The sequence below is a fragment of the Salvelinus namaycush genome, chromosome 32 (genome assembly GCF_016432855.1).
Source record: "Salvelinus namaycush isolate Seneca chromosome 32, SaNama_1.0, whole genome shotgun sequence".
NCBI classification, from domain to species: domain Eukaryota; kingdom Metazoa; phylum Chordata; class Actinopteri; order Salmoniformes; family Salmonidae; genus Salvelinus; species Salvelinus namaycush.
Window position 1 is genome coordinate 26657701 of NC_052338.1, and position 27284 is coordinate 26684984.

Genomic DNA, 27284 nt, shown 5'->3' on the forward strand with positions numbered 1-27284 from the left:
CTTTAACATCTCTTAGAACATTTCCCAGAAGTTCAATCTCTCTCTCTTTCGCTCCGTCTCTCCATCTCTCTTTCCCTCCATCTCTCTTTCTCTCCATCTCTCTTTCCCTCCATCTCTCTCTCTCATCTCTATTTCCCTCCATCTCTCTTTCCCTCCATCTCTCTTTCCCTCCATCTCTCTTTCTCTCCATCTCTCTTTCCCTCCATCTCTATTTCCCTCGCTCAGCGGTGGCATCTGATCGAATCTCCATCCAGTCGATGGGTCACATGACCCCTCAACTGTCGCCCCAGAACCTAATTTCCTGTGATACACGCAACCAAGGGGGCTGTGCTGGAGGACGTATCGACGGAGCCTGGTGGTACATGAGGCGCATAGGGTAGGACATATTTTATTGCGACACCAGGCACAATATTAGGAGCTTTTTAAATGATCAAATGAATTGAGTGAATTTGAGTGAATTTTCGGTTCTTTAGCTGTGAATTGATGATTATCTGTACTCTCTCCTCTCCTCTCCTCTCCTCTCCTCTCCTCTCCTCTCCTCTCCTCTCCTCTCCTCTCCATCTCTCTCTCTCTACTCTCCATCTCTCTCTCTCTACTCTCCACCTCTCTCTCTCTACTCTCCACCTCTCTCTCTCTACTCTCCACCTCTCTCTCTCTCTCTACTCTCCACCTCTCTCTCTCTCTCTACTCTCCACCTCTCTCTCTCTCTCTACTCTCCACCTCTCTCTCTCTCTCTACTCTCCATCTCTCTCTCTCTCTCTACTCTCTCTCTCTACTCTCCATCTCTCTCTCTCTCTACTCTCCACCTCTCTCTCTCTCTCTACTCTCCATCTCTCTCTCTCTTTCTGTCCTTCTCTCAGTGTGGTGACAGAAGAGTGCTACCCGTTCTCTGCCCCCCATCAGACACCAGCAGAGGTGGGCCGCTGTATGATGCAGAGTCGCTCTGTGGGCCGTGGAAAGAGACAGGCTACTGCACGCTGCCCCAGCACACACACCTACCACAATGACATCTACCAGTCTACACCTCCCTACAGGCTCTCATCAAACGTATGTACACACACATACACACACACACACACACACACACACACACACACACACACATATACAGTTTTTTATCACTTTGGTACTATTTTCCCAAGTAGGTGGTGAATTTTAAAAATTCTTAGTACAAAACTCCAAACTGGTAACAATTGTAACACAGCCAGTCTTACACTCAAAACCTTTCATTGTGCATTCATTTTGTTTGTCGACATTTTTCACCACACAATCATTGATCCAAAATATAACTTTGCTATGAAATATAATGAGTACATTGATTTAATCACCAAAACCCAACATAATGATGTGCTCTCAATTTACACATTTTAACAACCAGTCAATCCAATAGCAAGCATTTTTAGATACATGTTTCAAGATGTAGTATGCTACAGTACTGTATATTACAGTACATTACACTGTTTTCACATTAGGCAATACACTTGCACTACCCCCATTTAAAATGTACTGATCATAAAATGTCCATAATTTCTATCCTATGTGTGATCAAAGGTGTAATAACTGAAGAAATCTTTCACAATGTAATCAAATGAAAGAAACATAACGTTTAGCCGACACTTGTTTGCATCAAACCGGTCTTGAGCATTTGGACATAGGTTCTCATCCAAGTCGCAGTAAATATCCTCATTGTTCATGCACCTGGGGAAAAACCTTTTGACATGGTGAATCCCAGCCTGACATACAGTACCAGTCAAAAGTTTTTCTTTATTTTTACTATTTTCTACATTGTAGAATAATAGTGAAGACATCAACACTGTGAAATAACACCTATGGACTCATGTAGTAACTGAAAAAGTGTTAAACAAATCTAAATATATTTTATATTTGAGATTCGTCAAAGTAGCCACCCTTTGCCTTAATGACAGCTTTGCACAGACAGTTGTGAAGAGGGCACGACAAAGCCTATTCCCCCTCAGGAGACTGAAAAAATACTGCCTGGCAAGTTCAATGTATTAATAGCCAACTAAAGTTAGGTAACTAGCTAACATACCAGTACATACTGCTGTAATGCTATGCGGTTCGTAAGGATAGCGTAGCTAACAAACTTTTAGCCAACATAACGTGTAACGTAACTTATTTGAAAAGGCATTACTTTATTACATTTTTCAACATTTTCTTAACATTTGTCATAATTAGTTAAAGCAATGAATTTGTATCCGCTTTCGTCAGACTTTGGCTGCATATTTTCCGCAATTTTCATAAAATCTGAAAAGTTATGAAGCCACGCCCATTTTCGAAAGAATTGCATTATGGGCCCTAAAAGTACGGGAATATTGTCCACTGCTTGCATACATCGAATTTTGATGAATTTAGTACGTCATCCGGGAACTTTTAGCATACTAACTATATCCATACTATGACCAATAAGCATATGTAACGGATGTGAAATGGCTAGCTAGTTAGCGGTAGTGCGCGCTAATAGCCTTTCAATCGGTTACGTCACTTGCTCTGAGACCTTGAAGTAGTGGTTCCCCTTGCTCTGCAAGGGCCGCGGCCTTTGTGGAGCGATGGGTATCGATGCTTCGTGGGTGTTTGTTGTTGATGTGTGCAAAAGGACAGAGAAAGTGGAGGGGATAGCAACATAAGTTCGCTCCCGGGTATGGGCGAGGGGACGGACGTAAAGTTAAACTGTTACACATACTATATACTCAATTCACATCACAAATAGTACAGTTAGTATGAGTATTCGAACACAGCTAGGGTTTCCCAAACTTGGTCCTGGGGCCTCCTCTGGGTGCATGTTTTGGTTTTTGACTGCTGATTCAAATTACCAACTAGTCGTCAAGCTTTGATTATTTGAATCAGCTGTCTAGAGCTAGGGAAGAAACAAAACGTGTACCCAGGGGCGGTCCCAGGACCGAGTTTGGGGAACCCTGATCTAAGACACAAGAGGGGGTAGCAGTAGAGAATGTTAGAATTCCTTCTCTGAAGTAAGCTACAGTAGATCAACTGGAAAGCCTGTAGCTATTACATTAAGGTTGTGTCCCAAATGGCACCATTTTCCCTACAAAGTACACTACTTTTGACCAGAGCCCTATGGGCCCTAGTCAAACTAGTGCACAATATAGGGAATAGGGGACCATTTGGGACTCCCCTAACTATTTCCAGAGGCCATGAGCATTAAGAGAATCCACATGCATCCACTTGTTTTATATCCTAATCAAAGGATACCCACTGAGTTACAGCGTAGGCTTTATTACCTCTTATTATCAAGCATTCTAAATGATGCTTAATGTTGGAAATCATTACAGCATGTCTATCTTCCTCTATAACCTCTCAAGTCACCAAGCCATGCATCTAGAGATGTGGAGCTGTTCTACAACATGGTCAAACAATTTATGTTGCTATCCCCTCCACTTTCTCTGTCCTTTTATTTAATCACAGTTCTGTCGTTCTCTTTCCTTTCATCTAATCACAGTTCTGTCATTCTCTTTCCTTTCATATAATCACAGTTCTGTCGTTCTCTTTCCTTTCATCTAATCACAGTTCTGTCGTTCTCTTTCCTTTCATCTAATCACAGTTCTGTCCATCTCTTTCATTTCATCTAATCACAGTTCTGTACATTTTGTTTCTTCACAGGAGAAGGAGATCATGAAGGAGATTATGGATAACGGCCCAGTGCAAGGTAGGATGATTTAGATGATGTCTGTGTGTGTGTGTGCGTGTGTGTGTGTGTGTTATTGCCATCAGCAGCTGTAAAAGAATGAGCTACTGGAACCATGTGTGTTTGCTGTTGCGTTCAGAGCAATCTCTTGGTTTTAGGAATGAATTCAGAAGGGCAACAAAGCCTTGGGTTTTGCTTAAAGAGCAGGATTGGGTATGAGAGATCCTTTGCCAGTGATTGGGCGGAGGATCGGAGTCAGGTTATTATCACCAGGTTGGATACAGAACGTGTTTGATTTTATATTATAGTGGAATTTAATTAAGCAATAATGCCCGAGGAGGTATGGTCATTAAACCACGGCTAAGGGCTGTTCTTATGCACAACGCAACGCGCAGTGCCTGAATACAGCCCGTCGCCTTGGTATATTGGCCATATACCACAAACCCAGAGGTGCCTTATTGCTATTATAAACTGTCTACCAACTTAATTAGAGCAGTACAAAGCAATGTTTTGTCATACCTGTGGTATACAGTCTGATATACCACGGGTGTCAGTCAGTCAGCATTCAGGTCTCAAACCACCCAGTTTATAATATTATATATAGTATGATATATTAAATGTATTATATTTATGATTTCACTGTGGTCAGTGTTGGGGAGTAGTGAACTACATGTAGTTCAACTAGCAAAGGTCAACATCCCGGAGTCGCCTCTTTACTGTTGACGTTGAGACTGGTGTTTTGCGGGTACTATTTAATATAGCTGCCAGTTGAGGACTTGTGAGGCGTCTGTTTCTCAAACTAGACATTCTAATGTACTTGTCCTCTTGCTCAGTTGTGCACTGGGACCTCCCACTCCTCTTTCTATTCTGGTTAGAGACAGTTTGCGCTGTTCTGTGAAGGGAGTAGCACACGGCGTTGTACGAGATCTTCAGTTTCTTGGCAATTTCTTGCATGGAATAGCCTTCTCCTAAACACGGGCTTCACGTTGTCTCCTAAACACGGGCTTCACGTTGTCTTCTAAACACGGGCTTCACGTTGTCTCCTAAACACGGGCTTCACGTTGTCTTCTAAACACGGGCTTCACGTTGTCTTCTAAACACGGGCTTCACGTTGTCTTCTAAACACGGGCTTCACGTTGTCTTCTAAACACGGGCTTCACGTTGTCTTCTAAACACGGGCTTCACGTTGTCTTCTAAACACGGGCTTCACGTTGTCTTCTAAACACGGGCTTCACGTTGTCTTCTAAACACGGGCTTCACGTTGTCTTCTAAACTCTCTCTCTCTCTCTCTCTCTCTCTCTCTCTCTCTCTCTCTCTCTCTCTCTCTCTCTCTCTCTCTCTCTCAGCTTTGCTGGCTTACATCATAGGCATACACCACAGACTTGTTCTGATCTGCTGTTGGACTATTTGAATAGTGATTCTTGTTATGTTTGTATTATTATTTAGCAACGCTTATATATTAAGTCGTAGCTCATGTAATATTATTGTTAAGCGTTGTGTTGGCTACATATCTTAGATTGTTCTGTTAACTTTGCATGTGTTTAGCACTGTGTTTTCTCTCATGTTAATTGATAGGGCAATAAACGAACATGCTGCTGTTGCTCATTTTGCTGTTGTCTACCCTTGGCTTTTACATTGTTGGCGATACTTTTAGAGCCCGTTGATCTGTGGAGGAGGAAAAAAACTCAGCAAAAAAAGAAACATCCTCTCACTGTCAACTGCGTTTATTTTCAGCAAACTTAACATGTGCAAATATTTGAATGAACATAAGATTCAACAACTGAGACATAAACTGAACAAGTTCCACAGACATGTGACCAACAGAAATGGAATATTGTGTCCCTGAACAAAGGGGGGGGTCAAAATCACAAGTAACAGTCAGTATCTGGTGTGGCCACCAGCTGCATTAAGTACTGCAGTGCATCTCCTCCTCATGGACTGCACCAGATTTGCCAGTTCTTGCTGTGAGATGTTAACCCACTCTTCCACCAAGGCACCTGCAAGTTCCCAGACATTTCTGGTGGGAATGGCCCTAGCCCTCACCCTCCAATCCAACAAGTCCCAGACGTGCTCAATGGGATTGAGATCTGGGCTCTTCGCTGGCCCTGGCAGAACACTGACATTCCTGTCTTGCAGGAAATCATGCACAGAACGAGCAGTATGGCTGGTGGCATTGTCATGCTGGAGGGTCATGTCAGGATGAGCCTGCAGGAAGGGTACCACATGAGGGAGGAGGATGTCTTCCCTGTAACGCACAGCGTTGAGATTGTCTGCAATGACAACAAGCTCAGTCCAATGATGCTGTGACACACCGCCCCAGACCATGACGGACCCTCCACCTCCAAATCGATCCCTCCACCTCCAAAGTACAGGACTCGGTGTAAGGCGCATTCCTTCGACGATAAACACGAATCCGAGCATCACCCCTGGTGAGACAAAACCGCGACTTGTCAGTGAAGAGCACTTTTTGCCAGTCCTGTCTGGTCCAGCGACGGTGGGTTTGTGCCAATTGGTGATGTTGTTGCCGGTGAGGTCTGGTGAGGACCTGCCTTACAACAGGCCTACAAGCTCTCATTCCAGCCTCTCTCAGCCTATTGAGGACAGTCTGAGCACTGATGGAGGGATTGTGCGTTCCTGCTGTAACTCGGGCAGTTGTTGTTGCCATCCTGTACCTGTCCCGCAAGTGTGATATTCAGGTGTACTGATCCTGTGCAGGTGTTGTTACACGTGGTCTGCCACTGCGAGGACGATCAGCTGTCCGTTCTGTCTCCCTGTAGCGCTGTCTTAGGCATCTCACAGTACAGACATTGCAATTTATTGCCCTGGCCACATCTGCAGTCCTCATGCCTCCTTGCAGCATGCCTAAGGCACGTTCACGCAGATGAGCAGGGACCCTCGGCATCTTTCTTTTGGTGTTTTTCAGAGTCAGTAGAAAGGCCTCTTTAGTGTCCAAAGTTTTCAAAACTGTGACCTTAATTGCCTACCATCTGTAAGCTGTTAGTGTCTTAACGACCATTCCACAGGTGCATGTTCATTAATTGTTTATGGTTCATTGAACAAGCATGGGAAACAGTGTTTAAAGCCTTTACAATGAAGATCTGTGAAGTTATTTGGATTTTTACGAATTGTCTTTGAAAGACAGGGTCCTGAAAAAGGGATGTTTCTTTTTTTGCTGAGTTTATGACTGTTTCTCCCTCGTGCCTTGGGAGAAACCACACGGTTGCTCTGTAAATTCACCCGAGAACTTTAAACATTTCTCCCAATCAACATGGGAGAAATCGGACTCTTCAGGACTGTTTTCTTGGTACTTAACCATGTCTCTGGACTTTACACATCTCCTGTAATATGTGGCATTAAAGACTCTGGTGACTGTGGATTGTCCTTCAAGTGCTGTCTGTCAATCCAGATGTTGTAACCCCCGATATAGACTTGCCATTATCTTGCTACTTCAACTGTTTGGAAATGTGCAATATAACCCAGGTCCTGACATTTTTACCCCAGCCCAATTAAGTAGTGGTCCCGTGTGGCTCAGTTGGTAGAGCATGGCGCTTGCAACGCCAGGGTTGTGGGTTCATTCCCCACGGGGGGACCAGGATGAATATGTATGAACTTTCCAATTTGTAAGTCGCTCTGGATAAGAGCGTCTGCTAAATGACTTAAATGTAAATGTAAATGTAAGTACTCAGAGAGGCCTGAAGTGTCTGCATATGAATGTAAGAAGTCTTCTGCTGAAGCTTGATTTTGTGAATATATGGATTATAACTGCCGACCCTGACATATTTATGCTTTTTGAAACCTGGCTCAAAAAATAGATTACAGACAAAAATATTGGCATAAATGGTTACAATGTTTTTTGTGCAGATGGTCAATCTAAGGGGGTGGTGTTGCTATATACTTAAAAGACACATTTTCGGTTCTATGTATATTTGTCTTTGAACCTAAACCTCATCTTTAAATATTGTTGTATCTTGTTGTTATAGACCTCAATCTGCTAATGCTGGATCCCCGGGTTGTATTTTCGAATTGTTATCACAGCATGTCAACTCTGAGATTGTCCTGAAGGGGGATCTGAATCAGGATTGGTTAACATCTAGCTCTGATCAACTCAAAATTATATTCAATACCTATAATCTCACTCAGATTGTCAACAGTGTAACGAGGTTGAATATAAAGTATCTTCTGAAATTCTCTTTGATTGATTCGATCTTAACCAATAGTCCTTATTCTGGTATTTTTGCAAACTACATAAGTGATCACTGTGCTATTGCCTGTGTAAGAGATGGTAAAATTCCTATGCGATCTCCACGTGTCATTACGAAAAGAAACTGGAAGCAGTTTGATATTAAAGGTTTTTTACATTATGTATTTAGCATCAAATGGAATAGAATTGAATTAATCCCTGATGTTGAATTAGCCTTTTCTTACTTCCACAACACATTCCGGGATGTATGCAATAGGCAGAGAGAACCCTTGGTTTACTGATGAACTTACTAAAATCATAAAGGAACTAAATGCTATGTGGGCCAAAGCAAGAGGGTCTGGTTCGGCGGATGATTGGATGGCTTTTAAATCTGGGTGTGGCTATGACCCGAAAACTGAAAGCAGACCACTACCTTAAATCTACTTTGGATCATTTAAATAATCCCTCCAAATTGCTTTGGAGTGCAAAAAAGATACACAGCTTCCCAAACAATTGTTGGTAGACACACAGATTGTAGATGAGAGAACCTCTATTCTGAAAGCCTGAAATCATAATTTTCTAGATGCAGGCAGTTTATTTGAAAAGGTTAAAGGTATAAATGAGCCCCCTGTGAATTTACCTGAATTTATCAGTTGCCAGGTTCTCCTTCTCATCCTTCTCTGTTTCAGAAGTGTGCAAAGCCCTGCAAGAAATTGATAGAAAGGAAATCCGCTGGCCCTGATGAACTAGTCCTCCGTCTCCTACACCTAGCTGCAGACATCATTGCTTCCCCTTAACATGTATTTTTAACCTCACACTTGACGTTAAGGAGATCCCTGAAGTTATGGAAATCTGCTTTTGTACTGCCTCTCCTGAAAGGTGGAGATCCTTCGCTACTTGACAACTATCGACCCATATCAAAATTGTCTGTACTGTCTAAGGTACTAGAGTCCTTAGTTAGTAGGCAGCTAAAGGCCTACCTCCAAGAAAACAACATCTTAAATGGAATGCAATCAGGTTTTAGGTCTGGCTACGGCACTGTTTCAGCAACATTGAAGGTTTTAAATGACATCCACTGTGCTCTTGACAAGAAGTTATATTGTGTGTCTGTCTTTATTGATTTGTCGAAGGCATTTGACACCGTGGACCATGCTGTGTTGGTGCAAAGGTTAAAATGTTGTGGAATTGTTGGTCATGCTCTAGATTGGTTTATAAATTACCTTTCAAATCGTACACAATGTGTAATAGCAGATGGTTGTAAATCTGAGTCCATAGAGTTGTGCTCAGGTGTTCCGCAAGGTTCTATTTTGGGCCCACTGTTGTTCATTTTGTATATCAACAACATTGGGGATCATATTAAAACAGCAGCGGTTCATTTTTATGCAGATGATACTGTTCTTTATTCAAGTGGTAGCAGTTTATCTTTATCTTTTGAAAATACCCAAAGAGCATTTAACATCATACAACATAATCTGTATTATTTGAAGCTGGTTCTGAATTCAGGTAAAACAAAATGCATGGTATTTTCAAATACCAGGCATGTTACTAATCATGTCATTGCTATATTGGATGGACATACTATAGAGCAAGTCAAAGTGTACAAATATTTGGGAGTGTGGGTGGATGACAAGCTGAGCTTCACTGTTCATATGGAGAGCTCAGGCTGAGAATAGGTTTTTATTACCGGCATAAGGCTTGTTTTTCTCTGGAGGCCAGGAAGGAGCTGGTACGATGTACATTACTGGCGGTTTTAGATTTTAGTGATGTTATATATATGCAGACCTCAACCACCACCCTGAGAGCACTTGATTCAGTATATCATGTGGCCCTCAGGTTGTGATCTCTACAGCGCCGTTGGCTGGTCGTCATTGACTTTGGATTGGCTTAAACACTGGTATACACTGATTTATAAGGCCATATTGGGTAAAATGCCACTATATCTGTTCTTTTTTAATCAGGTCAGTAAATAAATATAATTTCATTCTCATTTGCTTTTAACAGTACCAAGAATTAGAACAGGTCATGGTAGAAATAGTTTTAGTTACTCAGCGCCGTGGTCCTGGAATTCTCTCCTGAACATTTAAAAATTGTATGATCTAGTCACGTTGGTGGAGTTTTAACACTTGGTTGATGTAAATATCATAGAACAGTATAATTGTCTTTAGGACAGCTGTTTTTAGTTATGACATTTGTGTTTCTTTACGTAATATGTAATTGTTGTACTGTATGTGTGTTTATAGTTTTGTTCAATGTTGTGTATGTAAGTTGTTTTGTTTTATCGCAATGACAAAAACCTTTATAAATAAAGGTTAAATCAAATAAAAACTATATTTGTGTGTGTGTACGTGTGGTTGTGCAGAGACAGTCTGTGAGCCTGTGCCAGCCTTGTTGTATTGTTCCAAACAGCAGGACTGAAACATTGGCCTTGCGTCAAGTTTTCCTCTTTTCTTCTCCCTTCAATTTCTGTCGTTACCTTTGCCAGAGAGCAGTGTGTGTCCTTGTTTGTCAGTAGGAGACAAAGAGAACGGTAGCCCAGTAAGAACAGGTAGTCCTTCCAAATGTGGAAATTACTCAGTGAGCGTTCCAGATTGTTTATCCCAGTTGGGTTTCTAATGAGAAAGTCACAGGGAGTTCAGGGTTTATAATGCACCGGTTCAAAGTGGCCCAACACCACAGCTGCACTCTGATTTTTGGGTGTGTTCTTCTCAGGGGGAAATGGGAAACTGTGCTCGGAAAAAGTAAAGAAATTAGGAAATTGAATTAGCTTTTGAGTTTGTTTTTTCCTAGTGGTGTATTAATTTCAGTTTAGTGCAAGAAGGTAATTATATGGTTGAGCTCTCTTTGCTATCAGTCAAGCATAGAAACTCTTTGCCTGATGTACAAGGTTGGAGTCTAAATTGGTTACCTTCAAACTACAGCTATGCTTTATGGGCCCTATTCAGACTTGAGATAAGTAGACTTAACATGGAGTACATGTTGAGTCTCCTTATCTCAAGTCTGAATTAGGCCCTACCTGACTAGGATTAATGGTCAAGTTGATTCTATCTATGTTTTTCAACAATATTGAGGCATGACACTGCCTTTGGTTGGTCCTTTTATTACCATCTGCAAAGTTATAGATTGGTTTGACTGTAAAAAGTGTGTGTATCTGTGTGTCAAGTTAATCTATAATCTGTTTTTCTTCTTGTGTATCCAGTCCATTGATAATGTTTTTTCCCCTGTGTATCCTGCAGCCATCCTGGAGGTCCATGAGGACTTCTTCGTCTATAAGAGTGGAATCTACAAACACACAGACGTCAGCTTCACCAAACCACCACACTACCGCAAACACAACACACACTCCGTCAGAATCACAGGGTAAGGCTGTCAATCATCTCCCATCTGATAGAGCTTTGTAATGTCTTTTATCCATTGTACAGTATGTTAGAGGCAGCACTTATAGGAAAATGAATGTATCTCATGGATTCAGTGTTAACCTTTCTAAATTCTGGAATAAATCAATGCATTCATATTTTATTATATTTTAACATTTTTAGATGATCAATATCTAAGTCTAGTATTTGTTTACATATACCAAATGATCAAATTAAAAAAATCAACCCGTAAACATTCCCAGACCTGCATACTACCACAGGTGTGTTGTGTTCAGTGTGAGTAAGAGATTCCCTCTCTGGCAGTCTGTCGGTCGCTCTGAGACTCTGAGACACACCTTGGCTCCAGTCCTCTGTCACGCAGACAGACCGCGGAGACCACAAAAATGTAGGCTGGCAGACACTACACACCTGGATTGCCTAGCTACCCACCCCTCTCCTGCCCTATCTCCCCACCCCAATTCTTCTGGCTCCCCATCCCCACCCCCAATCCTTCTATTTCCTCACCCCCACCCTAATTCTTCTGGCTCCCCACCCCCAATCCTTTTATCTCCCCACCCCCACCCCAACTCTTCTGTCTCCCTAGAAGGAGAATGAAGTTGTCCCTAGACGCTGATGAAAGGTCAGTTTAGATGTTTAGAGGTCAATAGATGTGAGGGTAGGTTTTGGGGAGGGTAAGCTGATCTTAGATCTGTGCCAAAGGGCAATTTCTATGAGGAGCGCCCACTTCCTCACAGACATTGTTCTCTCCATCTTCATTCATCACTTTTCCCTCTTCCCAGCTCCTGCTGCTTCGCCCCCATCTCTGACTCCCAACCCCTCTGACTCCCAACCGCCAACCCCCATCTCTCTCTGACCCCCAACACCCCATCTCTCTCTGACCCCCAACACCCCATCTCTCTCTGACCCCCAACACCCCATCTCTCTCTGGCTCCCAACCCCCAACACTCCTTCCCTCTGACACCCAACCCCCAACACCCCATCCCTCTCTACCCCTCAACCCCCAACACCCCATCCCTCTCTAAATCCCAACCCTCAACCCCCAACACCCCATCCCTCTCTTACCCTCAACCCTCAACCCCCAACACTCCATCCCTCTCTAACTCCCAACCCTCAACCCTCAACCCTCAACCCCCCATCCCTCTCTCTCCCAACCCTCAACACCCAACACCCCATCCTTCTCTAACTCCCAACCCTCAACCCCCAACACCCCGTCCCTCTCTCTCCCAACCCTCAACACCCCATCCCTCTCTAAATCCCAACCCCCTACACCCTGTCCCGGCCAAATACTCTATTGTTTAGTCTACTCTGAGCCATCAGGTATTCGTTGAGTACTGTCTGACTGGGCTGTCTATTCTAGACATGAAAACATGTGTGACTAGGATTAGGAATGCTAAGGTTTATGAACACACCTTCCCCTTGTAAAGGCAGCAGGTAGCCTAGCGGTTAGAGCATTGGGCCAGTATCCCGGAAGGTCAGTGGTTTGAATACCTGAGCCTACAAAGTGAAAAATCTGTCAATGTGCCCTTGAGCAAGGCACTTAACCCTATTTATAATGCTAAAGCCACATAATAAAAACTGGAGTTGGAGGGTTTGCTGTCGTTGGCTTGAACAACTCTAAGCAGAGCTGCTGAGAGCTGTTATTGAGGCAGGTTATCTGATCGGCCATTGATCAAGAGAAACAGAGCAATGAGGGATCCACTTCCGGCCCTGTTCTTCTGGTTCAGTTTGGGTCTCATATGATAATGTGTGTGTTTGTCTGTGAGTATAAGGTCAAAGTGGAATTATGTTTTAGACATTTTTACAAATTAATAAAAAATGAAAAGCTGAAATGTCAATTGAGTCAATAAGTATTTAACCCCTTTGTTATGGGAAGTCTAAATAAGTTCAGGAGTAAAAATGTACTTAACAAGTCACATAATAAGTTACATGGACTCACTCTGTGTGCAATAATAGTGTTTAACATGATTTTTTAATGGCTTCCTCATCTCTGTACCCCACACATACCTGCAATTACCTGTAAGGTCCCTCAGTTGAGCAGTGAATTTCAAACACATATTCAACCACAAACCCCAGGGAGGTTTTCCAATGCTTCTCAAAGAAGGGAACCTTGAATATCCCTTTGAGCATGATTAAGTTATTAATTACACTTTGGGTGGTGTATCAATAGACCCAGTCACTACAAAGATAGAGGCATCCTTCCAAACTTAGTTGGCGGAGTGGAAGGAAACCGCTCAGGGATTTCACCGAGGTGAATCGTGACTTTTAAACAGTTAGAGTTTAATGGCTGTGATAAGAGAAAACTGAGGATGGATCAACAACATTGTAGTTACTCCACAAGACTAACCTAAATGACAGAGTAAAAAGAAGGAAGCCGTTACAGAATAAAAATATTCCAAAACATGCATCTTGTTTGCAATAAGGCACTAAAGTAAAACTGCAAAAAATGTGGCAAAGAAATTAACTTTATGTCCTGAATACAACAACACAACACTGAGTACCACTCAGTGGAGGCTGCATCATGTTATGGGTATGCTTGTCTTCGGGAAGGACTAGGGTGTTTTTTAGAATAAAAATAAACAGAATAGAACTAAGCACAGGCAGAATCATTGAGGAAAACCTGGTTCAGTCTGGTTCTGTCTGCTTTCCAACAGACACAGGGAGACAAATTCACCATTCAGCAGGACAATAGCCTAAAACAGAAGGCCACATATACACTGGAGTTACTTACCAAGATAACATTGTATGTTCCTAAGTGGCCTGGTTACAGTTTAAACTTAAAGCGGCTTGAAAATCTATGGAAAAACCTGAAAATGGCTATCTAGTAATGATTTGACAGAGCTTGAAGAATGTTTTAAATAATAACGGGCACATATTGTACAATCGAGGTGTACAAAGCTCTTAGTGACTTACCCATTCTAACATGTATTGACTGAGGGATGTGAATACTTATGTAAATTATTTTCAATACATTTGAAAAAGATTCAAAAAACATGTTTTCACTTTCTCATTAATTGTTAATGGTGGGTTGTAAATGTATAATTATTTCATTAATTACTGGGATTTATTTGGCCAAGTGCAACTGTGCTCTCGGTTCAGTGCGCTCTCTGCTTAGCAGCGGTCTCTGCTCAGTTTGGCAGCTGCGCTAGTGGCAGAGGTAAAGGTAGAGGGAGATGCCCGTGTGCTTTGCGGTTTACCGGATCTTTTTTCTTAAGTTTTGTTGATGATCACTCCACGACCCACACGCTGCATCGCTGTCGTTCAAGGCACTGCCTTGTTAGTCCCACTCGACATCATGAAATGGATTCATGCTAGCCACAAATTCTGACTGAGCTCAATCGTCATGAAACGCAAATACAGTGATTACTTTTTGTCTCTTTCATACAAACTTTGAGAAATAACGAGGGGCGCCCACGATGTGTTTTGTGTGGGGAAGTGCTTAGTAATGAGTCTCTCAAAACGAACAAATTAATAAAACGACACGTCCTGACCAAACATCCAGGCACAACATGACGGTAAACCCAGGGAGTTCTTTCAGAACAGGGCAGAATGCTTCAGGAAACTGCTTCGAAAGTGGAAAAGTAAGTCAACTAGAAGGCATTGTTGTCATTTTATAACAGGTGATGATATGCAGAAATAAGGGAGTACTATCTCTCACAGTAGTAGATGTGAAAGAGAAACTCAAACAATCCCCTGGCCTTGTAACGTTACACAGCTAATAGCTAACGTTAGCCAAAGCAAGTTAACTAGCTACTGATAGTGCAACCGTAAGAAACAGTACAGATGAAGATGAAAAATGATCAGGCCTACTGTACATTTTACTGTAGAAATTATTGTTAAAAACAAGTCTAGGTTGGAACTGTTGCTGTTAAAATACAAGTAATAATTTTTATTCTGAACTGGAATAAACTGATTGAAGCAAGATGCTTTTTGAGGCAAACACTCACACAGTTCTGGGTTGCTCATCTGCAGCAGGAAGCAGTCTCCTGCCTGACTGAGAAAGCAGTAGATGTTCTGATCCAGTTTGGCACCACATACCTATGCATCTTGTTGTAAACTTCAACCAGCCACACACCTCTCATTAGGACTGTGTGTGGGTGTGTTTTCTGGTCTACATCTGTGTGGTGTGATCAATCAGTTTATTCCAGTTCAGAATAAAAAATAAAAAAAAGTATTTTAACAGCAACAGTTTCAACGTAGACTTTCTATCAACAATCATTTCTACAGTAAGATGTACAGTAAGATGTACAGTAGGCCTGAATTCATCTGTACTGTTACTTAGCGTTGCACAATCAAAAAGCCTGTGTGTGTGTGTTCTGTTATACATCTGTGTGATGTGATCAATCAGTTTATTCCAGTTCAGAATGAAATTATTTATTCTATTTTAACAGCAACAGTTCCAATTTAGACAGGTATGTAAGAGTGTTTGTAATGGGGAAAAATAAACATGAAAATATATTTATGGATATTTCATTATTTGTTTTTGTCTATATTGCATTTTTTTTTTTGGCATAAAGGCAATGAAATGTACCGATATTTATGTATAGTTGCATTTTTTCCTAAGCTTGGGTCCCAGGAAAACACAGAATTTCTAATTTGGGTCCCAGGCTGAAAAGGTTTAAGAACCCCTGGTCTAGGGTCTTGGTATATCGATGCCAATAGCATAAGGCTGAGTCCTAAATAGTACCATATCCCCTTTATAGGGTTTGGCGCAAAAGTAGTGCACTATATAGGGAATACAGTGCCATTTGGGATGCACATTGAATCTGGTCTGTCCTGGCATACTGCTGGTGTCTGGTCTGTCCTGGCACGTTGCTGGTGTCTGGTCTGTCCTGGCACGTTGCTGGTGTCTGGTCTGTCCTGGCACGTTGCTGGTGTCTGGTCTGTCCTGGCACGTTGCTGGTGTCTGGTCTGTCCTGGCACGTTGCTGGTGTCTGGTCTGTCCTGGCACGTTGCTGGTGTCTGGTCTGTCCTGGCACGTTGCTGGTGTCTGGTCTGTCCTGGCACGTTGCTGGTGTCTGGTCTGTCCTGGCACGTTGCTGGTGTCTGGTCTGTCCTGGCACGTTGCTGGTGTCTGGTCTGTCCTGGCACGTTGCTGATGTCTGGTCTGTCCTGGCACGTTGCTGGTGTCTGGTCTGTCCTGGCACGTTGCTGGTGTCTGGTCTGTCCTGGCACGTTGCTGGTGTCTGGTCTGTCCTGGCACGTTGCTGGTGTCTGGTCTGTCCTGGCACGTTGCTGGTATGTCTGGTCTGTCCTGGCACGTTGCTGGTATGTCTGTCCTGGCACGTTGCTGATGTCTGGTCTGTCCTGGCACGTTGCTGATGTCTGGTCTGTCCTGGCACGTTGCTGGTGTCTGGTCTGTCCTGGCACGTTGCTGGTGTCTGGTCTGTCCTGGCACGTTGCTGGTGTCTGGTCTGTCCTGGCATGTTGCTGGTGTCTGGTCTGAGCAGCATGCTCCACTGATGATGATGACGGTTGAAGCTTGTCTCCCCCCTCCTCCGCTGACACTGCGGTTCTTTCGCTGGTTTGGGCTGCGAACGTGAGGCTCGGGGGGCACCGAGGGTATGGATTTAGGGATGGGCTGGGGGAAAGAAAGGAGGGCCAGGGTGCGTAGAGCCTGACCATCACTCCAATCACTGTTTTTACAGCCGAAATCCCGCTGCAGTGCATTCTATTAAGCCAAGGGCCTGGGAAAGTTTGTGTTTAGTGCATAGAGGTCCACTCTGGTGGAAAAGGCATTGTCTGGGGCGTTGATCCCAACTGTACGGGACAGAGAGAGGATCAGGCCCATGGAGGAGGTCAGGGGTAGGGGAGGGGAGGGCTGGTATGTCCCTCATTGTCCTGGAGGAGCAATGCTAACTGAGGGAGATAAGGGCTCCGTTGTGGTCCGTTTCTGTCTGACTCTCTGGCTTTGCCTGTATACACACACACATAAGCACCCACACTGACAAGTAGGCGCATGCACGTGCACACACACACACGCACACACACAGCCCCAAATCTTTGACCCTCAGTGTGTACAGGTGTTTGTATTTGCCTATTCAGAGCATGATGACCCTTGAACTCTTGTCCGAACCAGACTCGACGAATAAAGAAACTTGCTGATTGAAGGTTGGCATTATTCGCCAATGTTTTGGAAACGACTGAAAATATCACATCTCTTTCCCAGCATTCCTTTTCTTTTATAAAAGGACAAAGTCGCCCTTGGAGGCTCCTAGAGGCCCTAGGGCATGGTGTTCACAAATCAGGATGGGAATAGAACTGGAGTGAGGAAGGGGGGAGGGAAGGTCGGTCTGAGACGCTGGGCCGCCTCCAACTGGGGGTAACTACCAGATAGGACCAGAAGCTAAGGATGATGGGAATGTATGGGCCTTTGACTTCTTGAGATCAAAGCATGCTGGTTAGGGAAGGAGTGAGAGAGACAGGGAGAGAGTAAGAGATTCCTCTGCAGGGGTAAGGTTTATTTATGAGAGCCTCGCTCGACCTTCAGCAATGTTGTTGTCTGTGAGATGACAGGAGTCGGGCGGTGACCACTTCCTCCCTGGCCGTCCCTCTCCTTCCTGTTTCCTGTGCTGCGAGGGGGAAGTGGCAGAGGGGGGAATTCCATGTGCTGCTGAGGAATCTGAATGATGTGGGATGCAGGGGAGACGTGTGTGTACGTGTGCATGTGTGTGGGTAATATAACTGCTCTGTTGTTTCTTAGCCATGGTCATAAATAACCTCTTGTTTTCAGGATACTATTTAAGAGATGAAAATTGTTTTGTACCCAGTACATCAGCTCTACTTAGCTCTTCCTAGAATTCACCGTCAGTTGTGTCAAAACACTCTCAGGTTTAACATTCCTATGGGGTGGGATATATTTAAAAAGCTATTTGTAAAAATACACAACATTTTAACTACACTGCTCAAAAAAATAAAGGGAACACTTAAACAACACAATGTAACTCCAAGTCAATCACACTTCTGTGAAATCAAACTGTCCACTTAGGAAGCAACACTGATTGACAATAAATTTCACATGCTGTTGTGCAAATGGAATAGACAAAAGGTGGAAATTATAGGCAATTAGCAAGACACCCCCAATAAAGGAATGGTGCAGCAGGTGGTGACCACAGACCACTTCTCAGTTCCTATGCTTCCTGGCTGATGTTTTGGTCACTTTTGAATGCTGGCGGTGCTTTCACTCTAGTGGTAGCATGAGACGGAGTCTACAACCCACACAAATGGCTCAGGTAGTGCAGTTCATCCAGGATGGCACATCAATGCGAGCTGTGGCAAAAAGGTTTGCTGTGTCTGTCAGCGTAGTGTCCAGAGCATGGAGGCGCTACCAGGAGACAGGCCAGTACATCAGGAGACGTGGAGGAGGCCGTAGGAGGGCAACAACCCAGCAACAGGACCGTTACCTCCGCCTTTGTGCAAGGAGGTGCACTGCCAGGGCACTGCAAAATGACCTCCAGCAGGCCACAAATGTGCATGTGTCTGCTCAAACGGTCAGAAACAGACTCCATGAGGGTGATATGAGGGCCCGACGTCCACAGGTGGGGGTTGTGCTTACAGCCCAACACCGTGCAGGACGTTTGGCATTTGCCAGATTACACCAAGATTGGCAAATTTGCCACTGGCGCCCTGTGCTCTTCACAGATGAAAGCAGGTTCACACTGAGCACATGTGACAGACGTGACAGAGTCTGGAGACGCCGTGGAGAACGTTCTGCTGCCTGCAACATCCTCCAGCATGACCGGTTTGGCGGTGGGTCAGTCATGGTGTGGGGTGGCATTTCTTTGTGGGGCCGCACAGCCCTCCATGTGCTCGCCAGAGGTAGCCTGTCTGCCATTAGGTACCGAGATGAGATCCTCAGACCCCTTGTGAGACCATATGCTGACACATGCACATTTGTGGCCTGCTGGAGGTCATTTTGCAGGGCTCTGGCAGTGCACATCCTTGCACAAAGGCGGAGGTAACGGTCTTGCTGCTGGGTTGTTGCCCTCCTACGGCCTCCTCCACGTCTCCTGATGTACTGGCCTGTCTCCTGGTAGCGCCTCCATGCTCTGGACACTACCCTGACAGACACAGCAAACCTTTTTGCCACAGCTCGCATTGATGTGCCATCCTGGATGAACTGCACTACCTGAGCCACTTGTGTGGGTTGTAGACTCCGTCTCATGCTACCACTAGAGTGAAAGCACCGCCAGCATTCAAAAGTGACCAAAACATCAGCCAGGAAGCATAGGAACTGAGAAGTGGTCTGTGGTCACCACCTGCAGAACCATTCCTTTATTGGGGGTGTCTTACTAATTGCCTATAATTTCCACCTTTTGTCTATTCCATTTGCACAACAGCATGTGAAATTTATTGTCAATCAGTGTTGCTTCCTAAGTGGACAGTTTGATTTCACAGAAGTGTGATTGACTTGGAGTTACATTGTGTTGTTTAAGTGTTCCCTTTATTTTTTTGAGCAGTGTATATATGTAAAAAAAAAAAATGGCATGATTGAAAATCAGTGCATGGGTCGTTCCATGAAATGAGTGCCTTTTGCGTCCCCTTCATATTCAAGTAGAAATTGTGCACTTATTTGACATTTTATATTAAATGAGTGCCCTTTAATATAGACCATATGGAAAATTGATATGTCCCTCTCTGCATCCCCTGTGTCTTCTACGCTCTTAGAAACAAAGTGCCATCTAGAATCTAAAAGGGTTCATTGGCTGTCCCATTTCCACAGAGGGTTCTACATTGGAACCCAAAAGGGTTCTGCCTGGAACCGAAAATAGTTCTACCTGGAACCAATGGTTCTCCTATGGAACAGCCAAAGAACCTTTTGGAACCCTTTTTTTCTTAGTGTAGAAGATTTGAACCCACTTAACCCCAACATTTCACCATCATTGTGAAGCCCTACTTATTTTGATGCTTTCACAAAGTCATTTCTAAAGATTCATATTTATTTAATCTGATTAGTGACTCATTTTAAGGTAAAAAAAATTATAACCTGTCCCCTCATTTTAAGATCAACCACTTTACGTGAACTGAACTCTCATTTTTATAAAGTGAAACTATTCCTTTCTAAATCATTTTTTCAAAAGAAACATTAAACATCTAATAGTAAAATCATATTGTAAATGCAGGTGAGCTGGTTCTACTCTTTCTGACAATTTTCTGGTGTTTTGTGGTGGAAAACTGAGCGGGTCAAACATAACACGCCAACCCTGTTACCTATAGATAGACTAGAAATGTTTTCACAATTGATTTTTTTTTTGTGAAGCTTGTATTCAATTTCCCCTCCCTGTTCACACAAGAAACTTCCATTCCCCCTGTCACAAGGGGATTTATGGCGGATTTAAGATGCATTCGTCAACACTTTTACGGTCGACCCTGTTACTTTATTTTGCACTTAATGGGCACTTTCTATTGTCATTTTTTATTTCACCTCTTGAGATGGAAAAACTGTTTTTTAATGAAGTTAAACATGTGCTCTATATGACAAAATGTTAAAATTAGGTAAAATAAAAATAAATAAAAATACACTATTCAAAGGGCACCTAATTGGTGGAACAACCTGCATGCATATTATGAAGATCGAAGATAATATTTTTTCGTCCCCTTGTGTGTTTGTGTTCTCACACATCTTCATTGTCCGATTGTTTTTAGTTCCAGTTTGTGCCCTTTAGTGGAAAACAATCATGTCCGTAATCTATCTCTGTGTGTTCTGTTCCAGGTGGGGAGAGGAGAGGAACTATGATGGGACAACAAAGAAGTTCTGGGTAAGTAAGGACTCCTATCTCATCACATTCTCTCGTCTATTATGTATCAACTATATCTACAGTACATTCTAACCCATGCCACTCTAACCCTAACCCTAACCCTAACCCTAGCTTGACTTTTCCAGATCGCTGCCAACTCGTGGGGGAAGAACTGGGGGGAGAATGGCTACTTCCGTATCGCTCGCGGTGAGAACGAGTGTGAGATCGAGGCGTTCGTGATTGGCGCGTGGGGTAGGGTCACTATGGAAGACATGCAGAGCCACCATCACCGCCGACGCAAGTAGAGACATACACTCCAGGAACCAAGCACCCTCTGCCCCTACCCTGAGGGAGCAACTCAACTAGCCCCAGAGTGCCTACCCTTCAGCCCATCTCTCTTCCCCTCCCTACCCTGAGGGAGCAACTCAACTAGCCCCAGAGTGCCTACCCTTCATCCCATACCCTCTTCCCCTCCCTACCCTGGGGGAGCAACCCAACCAGCCCCTGAGACCCTGCTCTTACTCCCTTCTCCCACGCTAAACTTTGGGGGAAAACTCAACCAGTTCCCACTCTGACCTTTGGGGGAACCAGCAACAACTGCCCTAAGAACTCCAACTCTTAACCCCTTACCCCCTTGCACCCATATCCCCTTACGGCAGCCTAGGGGTTTTGAAACCCCAACCGCCCCCCAACCCAACTCAAAGTTGATGGCACCAAAACAGGCTCCAGGCCTGCAGGCTGAGAGAGGCTTCTCCATACAGCCTCCTCTGGCTTCAGGACACAGCAATAAGCACCTCAGGACTCATTATTCCAAAGACCATCCTTCCCAGACTCCTCGGCTTCGGCCTGGCATAGACTGTCTAGTTCCTACTTCTGTTCTTAAGTCTTCACTTCCACTGCTATAATGATGAAAGAACTGTCTTAATCTGAACTCTCTCACTCTCCTATTTCTCATTGTGTAGCTCTTCATTTGGCTGCCATGACAGGTGGCTATCCATTTGGCTGCCATGACAGGTGGCTATCTATCTCTGGTCTTGGTTAACCCTCTCTGTGTTTCTCTGTTGTTGTGTATTTTGAAAGCCAACCCCTTAGGGACAGATTGGGATGGAGAGAACCAGAGAGATAGAGGGGTAGATGATACAGGCACCAGACTGGGCAGTTCCCACAACAAGAGACGAGAGAAACTAACAATCTACTACAGTTTAGTTTACTGTTATCACTAACTCTGTCTAGCTACTTACGTCGCTGAATAATGTATTTCTATTACTGTCAGCAGATCTAGTGCAGTTGCAGTAGCCACGCATATCTTCACATGTTCCAAAAATGCAGAATCTTACACTGGAAAGGGTGTTGGGCTAGAAGCTTGGTGGTAGGTGGGGTTGAGGGTTTAGTGAGCTGTCCGTTTGACCAATAATTAATTTCCCTCATTTACCAAAAATTGCTGTTTTCTTTTTAGGTTAATTGCATTGAATGCACAGTACAGTATTGCATTTCAGCAAGCTCTGGAAGTGAAACTCAATGCCAAATTTCTCTTGAGGTTTCAGTACCACATAATCTATCGGTTTATGGAAGAGATGGTGTCAATCTTCCAATGATATCAAATCAACTTCAATCTCATGACAGCTCTAAACTGAAACTAACTGCTTGAACACAACTTTTCATTAGAAATAATATTAGTGTATCAGCCGTTTATAAATCTCCCTTATTACTATTTATACAGTATGTATAAAAGCAGAGATGAAGCATGTATAATATGTGTAGATGTGATTTGTAGCAAGCGCAGAGCTTAAAAAAACAGCCTTTGAAAAACACATTCCATTTATTAAATCAACTGGTTGATAAAAACATATCTTGGAAAAATATGAGATTGATTGAAATAACAGTGTTGTCCTTTTGGTTTGAAGAAGGTGAAATGGTCACCACCAGATGAAGCCAGAGGAAGAGAGACACTTGACTCCCTCATTTGTTTCTGATCGGGGTAGAGCCACTCTGGGCTACTTATTGGCCCGTCTCACTTTTTCTGGTTGGGTGGGTGGGACGAGCAATAGTGGACACTAAGTAGACCAGAGCCAGCTCTTCCCTCGCTCAGTTGAGCATGCCAGACATTATGGAGAAGCTGTGAGCTCACACAGGAAAGCATATTCACGCAAGAGAGGGAACCGTGACAATTTTTTTTCAATGGTAAACAGCCTGAGGAAACCATCTTAGTTATCCACTATCTTTGATGATGCTTCAACATGACAACCTTATGGGTTATCAAATGCCTTAATGAAATATATGCTTTTTTTTTTTTAGGTCCTCTGGTTGAAAGATTAGACCCATTGTGTATTATAGTCTTAATCTATTTCATTCTGTGTATTTACATGTTATTCATTTAGAAGACGCTCTTATCCAGAGCAACTTATAGGAGCAATTAGGGTTAGGTGCCTTGCTCAAGGGCACACCGGCAGATTTTTCACGTCGGGGATTCGAACCGGCAGCCTTTCGGGTCACTGCCCAATGCTCTTAACCACTAGGCCTCCTGTACACAGTGTTATGGTTATGCTGAAAATATTCTTATTGTTGCTGTTGTGTATTAGTTGCTTTGAGAGATGTGTTTGTCTCGCACACAAACTCCCCCCTCCCCTGACCAGTTGCTTTAAAGCAGGGGTGTCAAACCCATTCCATAAGAGGCCATACTGTCTGCTGGTTTTTGTTTTTGTCTTTCAATAAAGACCTAGATGACCAGGTGAGGGGAGCTCCTTACTAATTAGTGAACTTAATTAATCAATCAAGTACAAGGGAGGAGCTTTAAAGGGTGCTCAAGAGGTGCATATTCTTCTTTTGCAAGGTGAACACACACAAATCAAAAGGTGAGGAGGAGGTCGCGCTCAGCTGCCAAAGTCTGTTCAGTGCTGTTTCATTGTAGTATTTTTGTCAGTTTGATGGTATTAGCCTAACACAACATGCCACTAACACTTCAGTATTTAGCAATAGGCATGTGTAGGCATATACAACAGACTCATTGTGATGTTTCAAAGGTTGTGCGTCTCCCCAAAACTTTTAAGTAGGTAGCTCAAGCCTCAACTGAAGCCAGTGAACACACAGGTTCTGATATACTGATTTAACTTGATATAACTACCTTATGTAATGTTGCCCTAGGTGCTCTTTTTTTATACTGTCTCTAATTTTGGCAATTTTGTTCAAATTTGAAATATAGTTTTGTCATTAGTTTTCAATGTATCAGTTTCCAGAGGCGCCAACTGTCCTTTGAGACCACATCATATACAGTCTCACTCCACAATAAACTACATGGCTTCCTAGAAGTGATGTATTTTCAACTGTGCCACCGTTCCTATATGGCTTAGTTGTTACATTGTTACTGTAACTCAGCCAAGGCTCCTATAAGCCTACACCATTTCATACATTTCAAGTAGGCCTTTAGTTTTAAACCCCCATTACAACCATCACCTCTGAGAAAAGGACAGAGACGCAAGAAAACAGACATGTGTGGATGGACAAGCAATGTTCAATGTGGAGGAAGGTTAGGCTATAGGAGTAGGGCAGACATAGCCGCATGTTATGTGAACCATGCGGTCTACAGAATATTTACTTTCACTTCAAACGGAGCGAGAGAGGATGAGTATGATCAAATGGGGGGATGGTGAGGTGCATCATGGGTTCACGAGGCATGACAGTGCAGAAAGAATGGAGGTGGGGGTTGAGGGGGGGACTGGGGAGGGAGTCAACAGAGCTGAAAACGGATACGATGACATCGTGTTGTTTAGAAAAGAGTACAACAGAAAACTTTAGCACTATTTAGGGCTTTGTTAAGCCAGTATCGTTGAAGCGTTATAGAACGCGCCGTTTTCTGCAATATGTATTGAATAGAGCCCTTGTGTTTTTCACTTGCCTTTTAATCCTTTATAGGTTCTAACCCCTGAGGCTTCAATAGTCACATGATGGACGGACTCATGCCAAACATAGCCACAGTTCACAGGAGGTTGGTGGCAACTTAGTTGGGGAGTACGGGCTTGTGGTAATGACTGAAGCGGAATCAGATGAATGGTATTAAATACAAACACATGGTTTCCAAGTGTTTGATGCCATTCTATTTGCGCCGTTCCTGCCATTATTATGAGCCGCTCTCCCCTCAGCAGCCTCCACTGCCATAGCTATGCAACAAATCAACAAGCGAAAGCTGATGTGCAACATCATTTAGTTTTTTGGTAGACATTACATAATTTTCTTGTGTTCATAAAATGTCACCCTTTTTGGTTTAATAAAAACAAATCAATTGTTAAAATTGCGTGAGTTCTAAAAGCAATACGAAAGGAATCTGCTAATGCGTTGCTAGGCGATAAAGAAGGCTACATGTCATTTCTTACATTTTGCAAAATATTAACAAGTAGAATTGGGAGGTGTTTCCGCATTATTAATTTATTCTAGATTTTACATTACCGTTATAAGCTACCATAACTGTTCATAGACCTAGTAGTTTATTGGTGCAAGTCAAATCAGTTTTATCCTTTAAAATAATGTTATAGTACTATCCCATTAGTCTGAGATACAGCCCCTAGCCAATGAAAAACCCCAGGGCTCTGTCCTAAATGATACCCTATTCCATATACAGTAGTGCACTACTTTGACCAGTGTCCTGGGACACAGCTAGGCCTATTGTATAAGGTTATTGTCAATCTGTTGTCTAATCAGATGGATCCTCATTCCCATGCAGTCATCCAGATAGTTATGTCCTTATAGGGATAAACCAGTGATAGACAGATAAGCCTGTCTGGATCAATGGGATGAGAGGAGAAGGCGATTGGATCCAAGTCATGCGGAGGAAAGGAATTTGGCCAAAGCTGGATCCAAGTTGGTCTGACTGTTCTTTTTGAGTTTGAGTGAATCCTGAGTGTGATTCACTGGGTTCCATCTTTAGTCTGCCCATTCAAGGTGCCAAGATCTGTAGAAGACACTCTCCAGTTGACAAACAATGAGATTTTTGTCTGTCAGTCTTAGAAAACTATTTGGATGGTATTCAGGGGTTAAAGTTACTCTGACATTAGAGCCAATCACTCCCTCAACCAAACATGTATTTTATACTATAGGACTCCTTCAAAACCACAGAACCCCAGTCAGAAGTTGTGTATTCAAAGTCAAAGACCCACTTCATATTCATTGATACATAGACTTTATTTATGACAAGATGTATAAATGATATATTTTATTTTCTGTGCAATGTTTATTATTATTATGATCTGTCTCTTGTATTGTGTGCACTAAATGAAACCCCCCCCCCATAGTTTTTACCTGTGTGGCACAATAAAGTCTCTTAAAACAACCATCCCTGTCTGACTCATTGTCTAATAATGGAAGACAATACCGAGATAATACAAAGGTAAGGGGGGGGTATCGACACAGAGTGGCTCATGGGACGGGCGAGGGTGGGATGAGGACAGTTTGAATAGGACAGTGCTGTAGCAGCTCTTTCCACCACTGTGAGTCATAACTCAGACAGACAGACAGGCCAAGGAACAGGGAACGAGGGAGTGAGTTCATTTGCATACACTACCAGTCAAACGTTTTAGAACACCTACTCATTCAAGGGTTTTTCTTTATTTTTACTATTTTGTACATTGTAGACTAATAGTGAAGACATCAAAACTATGAAATAACACGTATGGAATCATGTAGTAACCAACAAAGTGTTAAACAAATATTTGAGATTCTTCAAGTAGCCACCCTTTGCCTTGATGACAGCTTTGCACACTTGAAATTCTCTCATCCAGCTTCATGAGGTAGTCACCTGGAATTCATTTCAATTAACAGGTGTGTCTTGTTAAAAGTTAATTTGAGGAATTTATTTCCTTCTTAAGGCATTTGAGCCATTCAGTTGTGTTGTGACAAGGTGGTGGGGGTAAAAGACCAAGTCCATATTATGGCAAGAACAGCTCAAATAAAGAGAAATGACAGTCCGTCTTTACTTTAATACATGAAGGTCAGTCAAAATGGAAAATTTCAATAACTTTGAAAGTTTCTTCAAGTGCAAAAAAAAAAAACCATAAAGTGCTATGATGAAACTGGCTCTCATGAGGACCGCCACAGGAATGGAAGACCCAGTGTTACCTCTGCTGCAGAGGATAAGTTCGTTCATTAGAGTTACCAGTCTCAGAAATTGCAGCCCAAATAAATGCTTCACGGAGTTCAAGTAACAGATACATCTCAACATCAACTGTTCAAAGGAGACTGTGTGAATCAGGCCTTCATGGTCGAATTGCTGCAAAGAAACCACTACTAAAGGACACCAATAAGAAGAAGAGACTTGCTTGGGGCATGAAACACAAGCAATGGAC

The 27284-nt window shown here is 43.1% G+C and overlaps 1 protein-coding gene across 3 annotated transcripts in view; it reads left to right on the top strand.

Moving 5' to 3' along the window:
- Window positions 1-26273, top strand: part of LOC120027452 (tubulointerstitial nephritis antigen-like) — a 65366-nt gene extending 39093 nt beyond the window's left edge. For 2 of the 3 annotated variants that reach the window (XM_038972390.1, XM_038972391.1), the window contains exons 7-12: window positions 226-376; window positions 861-1047; window positions 3640-3685; window positions 11078-11201; window positions 20928-20973; window positions 21099-26273. In XM_038972390.1, coding sequence (XP_038828318.1) covers window positions 226-376; window positions 861-1047; window positions 3640-3685; window positions 11078-11201; window positions 20928-20973; window positions 21099-21257 — 713 coding nt within the window. In that variant the 3' untranslated portion in view covers window positions 21258-26273. Of the gene's footprint in view, window positions 1-225; window positions 377-860; window positions 1048-3639; window positions 3686-11077; window positions 11202-20927; window positions 20974-21084 lie in introns of all 3 variants that reach the window. The other variant, XM_038972392.1, reaches the window with a different exon arrangement.
- The last annotated feature ends 1011 nt before the right edge of the window (window positions 26274-27284 follow it).